At 33.8% G+C, this 6000-nt stretch overlaps 1 protein-coding gene across 1 annotated transcript; it reads right to left on the bottom strand.

The window, feature by feature from the left end:
• Positions 1-1691: 1691 nt before the first annotated feature.
• Positions 1692-2778, bottom strand: LOC123659139 (cuticle protein 8-like). Its single transcript, XM_045594396.1, has 2 exons — positions 2735-2778; positions 1692-2343 (listed from the first exon to the last, which is right to left on the bottom strand). Exons 1-2 carry the CDS (start codon positions 2744-2746, stop codon positions 1783-1785), a joined length of 573 nt encoding a protein of 190 aa, XP_045450352.1. The 5' UTR covers positions 2747-2778; the 3' UTR covers positions 1692-1782.
• Positions 2779-6000: the final 3222 nt, after the last annotated feature.

Here is a 6000-nt window from a genome sequence, read left to right as displayed (position 1 = left end):
TAAACAAACAGACAGACAGACAAAAATTAAAAAAAAAAATGTTATTTAGGTATAATTATGTACCGTGTATACATCTAAATGCATTTAGTAAAAATCCGTTATTTTAATATAACAAACAGACACTTAAATTTTATTTATTTGTTCAAATCATTGTAAATAAAATAAAGGTGTTAAGATAATATATGTAATGTAGGTAGTTTTTTTCATTTTTATCTATAAAAAATCATAATAAAAAATGTATACCCAAATAATTATTTTCTTTATAATAGAATAAATACCACACAGTTTTTAAATAAAAAATTTATACCAAGGTTTCGTTATCCAAGCCATAATTTAAGAGACACCATCGTACCAAATCTTTTATTTTTAATTTCTCTACTTATGGTATAGAGTTTCAATTTGTTATAACAAATTACATGACATGGATTAGGTATTTAGAGCAGTGTACGCAACATTCATAAAGTTATTTTTTTATATTAACTATTACCTTGCCGACGGCAGTGTAAGTTGTGACCGATTAGCTAATAAGTAACTATTAGCGTTTAATAGTTTAATACAGGTAACTTTTGTAAATATTATTTATCTGGAATATGTATCACAGATGCTCATTAAAATAGCAGACTATTTCGAAATTGCGGTTGCAGTTGATGATACCGCACAAGCATTCTGTTTTATCAAATATAACGTACAAATATAATGGAGGCATTTACCGAAAATATTTACATTGGTAGCAAGTGAATCGGTATCGGCTTAATTTGTGGGGAATTATGCGGCGAAGCCCGCCGGGAAATCAACTTTACATTCAATTTGCCGCCGCGGCACAGATAAAAACCAATCTCTTCATTTTTACCTGGCAACACTGAGAGGAGAGAGCGGTCCGCTAAGAGCGATGTTTTCGATTTAAGTATTATAAAATTGTGATTATGTTCCAAGAAGCTTACTTTCATAATAAATTGAATTCTGTTTTATTTAATACAAAAAATATCTATTGCACCACTGTGAGTTTAAATTCTAAATAATTATATATAAGTAATCAAGTTATACCTACACGTAAATAAATATAATAAATTAAAATGTAGATATCTGCCTTCCACACAATGTTATTATATTTTAGGGATACAATTGATTATTATACATAAAAAAAAATTTGATTCGTTTCCAGTCTAATTTTTTTTTCTAGATTAAAGTCATTCGATATAATAATAATGTAATACCTATTCGTAGAACAGACATGATATGTCATGTGAAAAAATGTGTGTTCGTGAATCTCGAGTACTGATGCTTATCGGTGTTAGTTGACAAGCTGTATTGTTCAAGTCGGCCAAGCGGAGGTATCGTTGTCGTAATCACGGTCGCCAGCAGCTCGATTCAATGAGATGAAATCACTATGCGGTTCTATGAATAATTCAGGTGCGGTCCACCCGCGCCCTGCCTCCCCATATGACTCCCCACAGTTAGCTGGTCGCTGACAAAGTTGACGTCATACATATAATATGTTATGACGGTTTGTAGTTTATGTAAATTATCAGACTTTCGTTTAAATATTGGAAGTTTTTACGCGCATGTAAGTAGCGTGGAGTAAGGTAAACTACTTACAGCGACAAAAAATACGTTATCTAGATCTAGACCTTAAAAGTGTACCTATATACTATTTTAGAGACTCTTAATGCTGAATTGAAACAAAAAACAACAATATAAATGATCAACAGACAATTTATTTACAAGTGTTCATATCATATTATCAAATAAATAGGCAAACTTTAAAAAATAAATTAGTTTAATCTAGTGGTGGTATGAGACGATGGGGGAAGAGAAACTGACTTGAGCCAGAGGGGCAGCGTAAGCTACCTTGGCGACAGGTGCGGCGTAGGAAACAGGAGCGGAGTAGCCTATCTTAGTAACGGGAGCGGCGTAAGATACAGGAGTAGAGTAGGCTACCTTGGCTACGGGAGCAGCATAGGCAATAGGAGCAGAGTAAGCCACCTTGGCTACGGGAGCTGCGTACGCGATTTTAGCAGGAGCAGCGTACGCAATTTTGGCTGGAGCAGGGGCGGGAATGGGAGTACCCTCGTAGCGTACGTTAGCGTTAAATCCATTGACCTTGTCAGCGGTGTACTCTACGATGCGGTGAACACCGTCAGGTTGCACGAGAGAGTAGGATCCGTGCACGGCATCACCGGCGCGGGACTCCTGTTGTTGCTTCACGTCACCGTTGTGTTCATCGTGGACGGAGTACTGGAATTCATAGTGTGCAGGAGCCTCGGGTTCAGCATATGCAATTTTGGCGACGGGGACCAAAGGCACAGCGGAGGCTGCTACGGCCAGCACGAGAACGATGACGAACTGAAAATTAATACTTTATTATAATAAAATATTTAATTTGTAGGCATCTTGTACTTTAGATCTCTTTTATCAAGGCGACTAACGATTGTTTAATCTATTGGTGATAAAAGTTTCACTAACTATGACATTTATTGCTTACATTACTACTTATTGTCGGAGAATATACTATTAATTGTACAGACTCATATTTGTTGCTAGTCTAAATTTTTTGTGCATCTCTTTATAATCTAACCCGTAACCAGTGAAGCAGTTTGATAGATTAAGCATCAATTCTTTTCTTAATTGTGGAAGATGCCTTTCCCAGTAATTTGAAGTTTATATTTTGTTTAATTTTAGTTCAGTCATTGTAGAAAAAAATATTTGTTGCGACTTTAACATTCAGGTAACTTACCTTAGCGACCATTGTGACTGTTGTGATTGTTCAAATTTGAATGTGCTTCTCTGAGACTTGCTTATGGTTTTATAGCGTTCGCGTGAGTTGACATGTCAGTGCTTCGAGCTATAGCGCAAGCATAAACCAAAAGCTACAATTGTCGGCGAGGTCTAGGTCAACATTTCACTTAGAATTGAGAACTGTCGTTTGGTATGATTTATACTATATTTCTGCATGCTTACCTGTACCCCTTGATCAAGTTATATTTGACGTAAATTGAATTAATATTCAAACAATATATCTGTTAATTTTATCTGTTATTCTGTTAATTCGAGGCTTTAGTAACAATGTTATTGTTATCATAACTAAACTGTTTGTATAACATAAGTAGGTATAAACTACTGTTACGTGAAAAAGTATGTGTTTAGAGCATACGCATGAATATTTGAAAATAAACTAAGATTGAATATATCTCATTAGATTATTATATATTACATAATATTTTAATTACTAAGGATATTATTATTATTTTTTTGTAATAAGGTAACGTTACTATAAGTTTAACGGGCGACCTGTTATGCAGGACACATACTTAAATAATAACTAAAATATATTAGTTTCAGATCAAGGCTACTATTGTTAAATTTTTAAGTACAAAGTTTGTTTGAAATTATTTTTGCGCTCCACCGCGAAATACACCGAAGAAAACTTGGACACAAAATTTTAGTCAGGCAAAATAAGTTCTAATCTTTGATAAACTATCCTTATTAAAAAAAATTCAGTGGCATTTGCTTGTTCTTAGATTTATCAAACCTATCTTAAACAAACAATTATAACGTCAATAATTATTCACTGACGTATATAGGCCACGATCGACGACGCGTTGGCGCAGCGGACACGGCACTGGCTGTTGCGCTGGCGGTCGCGGGTTTGATTCCCACTCGCGGCAGATATTCGTATTAGCCATATAGATATTTGTCGTGATCTGTGCGATTGTGATTGTGTATTGTGTGTTTCCGGACTCCCGACACAGGAGAAAATCCTACTGGGGGCCGTTGAGTGTGAAGCGTTTATGATTTATGATAAATGATATAATGTATTAGCTGACTTGCATTCCAAAGTGTCAGCATTGTAATTTTCACAGTGTTCCAAACTACATAGTATGAGTATTTGTTACCGTTTGGGTTTATTTGTATTGTCGCTGGCAATTGGCAAGCGTAATAAGGCTTTAAAATAATATGTTACTTATTTTAAAGAATACGACGGGTTCGTCTTGTTTGGGTGTAATAAGTGTAATCTAATACCTTTAACCGAGCAATTCTTGTATATATATATATACATAATGAAATTTAGTATGCAGGGCATTTCGGGGCGATAAATGGATATAGCTAAGATTTATTTTTAGAAAATGTCGTTTTATGCCTCCAATCCAAGTCCAAATCCCATGTCTCAAGATCGATTATTTTTTTCCTTTTTTTTTCTAATTGCTCTTATGATTTTTTATTTAAGTAAACAGTTCATATTTTTTATTATTATGTCAGTAAAATCGAAAAATATTATTCATATTTTATCAATATGTAATTTGTATTTAAATATGATTTTCAAAAAACACAATTTACTAAAAATACTGAGCTAAGCTCGGTCACCCAGGTTATTTTATATACAGTTAGGATTTAATTTTTTATTTGCGTAAATATACATAAAAACTATAATAATGAGCTTTTTCGACGTTAAGCTGTATAAGATAAAATAAAATCTTAAATAGTTTTTAAATGAAGGGACATATTTCGACTAGGTGTAGGTATAGTGATGACACAAGCTGAATTAAGGTACAGTTCAAAAATTGCTAAAAATTCTCACCATTGGAAGTTTCTTCTTGCTGATCTTACATCAATGTTTAAGTAAATAACCCTTACTTGACTTTTAATTAATATAAAACGGGTTAAAATATTTATTTAAAAATTAGGGAAAGGTTAAATCAAACAGAAGGGCGTTTACTTGCAAGGGTATGTTGTTATTTCGAGTTTTCTGCACAATATGGAATGTCGGTCGGTTCAAAAATACGAAAAGAAATGCGATCAATCTAGACCATGGTAACTAAAACTGGTTGTGGTAAGGTCGATTTTGCTCATTTTTAAGGGTCTGGAATTAATACAATGTGAATTAAAATTAATAATTATTGTAATGTATATACCGACTTAATAATTATTACGGATAGAAAACTAGCCAATACATAATACCTTTACTATATAATAAAATAGCTTTCTTAAAAAATATAAATTCAGACTCAACTATTGTCACTCCAAAAGTTTATTAAAAAAATAGGGTATTAGAATATGACAAAACATGAATACCTAATCTAATGTCAACGTCATATTCAATATTCACTACTTGAATTATTATTATTATTATTATTATTATTATTAATTGAACACTGTCTGTGCCATAATCACAAGAATTACTTAGCATTATTATGTATTTTTTATTTATATATAACAGTATGTACATAAAAGATTCGAGCGCCTTTTTCGCCATCAATTTATGTAGACAGTTATGCGAATTAAACATTACCAGTAACATTTTTTGAGTTAGTAAAAAAAACCTACCTAATTCATTGAAAAAAATCGGTATGATATAATGTGACATTATTACATGACGTCATGACCTGGTATTATAATGATGTGGCGTTCTTGTTACACTTTTTTATTGTCATAGTTGTTTTTTTTTTTTTATACAAGTGATATACATCCACGGGATTTTGAATCCATGTCCTTTTTTATTCTAAAAACATGCAATTTTTATTTTTATTTTTTTTTTATTTCAAGGTAGGCGTTACTCAGCAACATCGCTGTTCATTATTACAGCCTATACAGTCCACTGCTGGACATAGGCCTCCACAAGTTTACGCCAAAAATAACGTGAACTCATGTGTTTTGCCCATAGTCACCACGCTGGGCAGGCGGGATGGTGACCGCAGTACTGGCTTTGTCGCACCGAAGACGCTGCTGCCCATCTTCGGCCTGTGTATTTCAAAGCCAGTAGTTGGATGGTTATCCCGCCATCGGTCGGCTTCTTAAGTTCCAAGGTGGTTGTGGAACCTTGTTATCCCTTAGTCGCCTCTTACGACACCCACGGGAAGAGAGGGGGTGGCTAAATTCTTTAGTGCCGTAGCCACACAGCACCCGTAGCCACACAGAACATCGCTGTTCAAGTTAGACTAACTTAATGTCTCCAAAAGATACGTGAGTCAATAAGAGTACAATGTCATAGTTGTTTAATACAAT

Source organism: Melitaea cinxia, chromosome 13, assembly GCF_905220565.1.
Source record: "Melitaea cinxia chromosome 13, ilMelCinx1.1, whole genome shotgun sequence".
Classification (NCBI taxonomy): domain Eukaryota; kingdom Metazoa; phylum Arthropoda; class Insecta; order Lepidoptera; family Nymphalidae; genus Melitaea; species Melitaea cinxia.
Note: the sequence above shows the minus strand (reverse complement) of the source record. Positions and strands in the feature narration are given on the sequence as shown.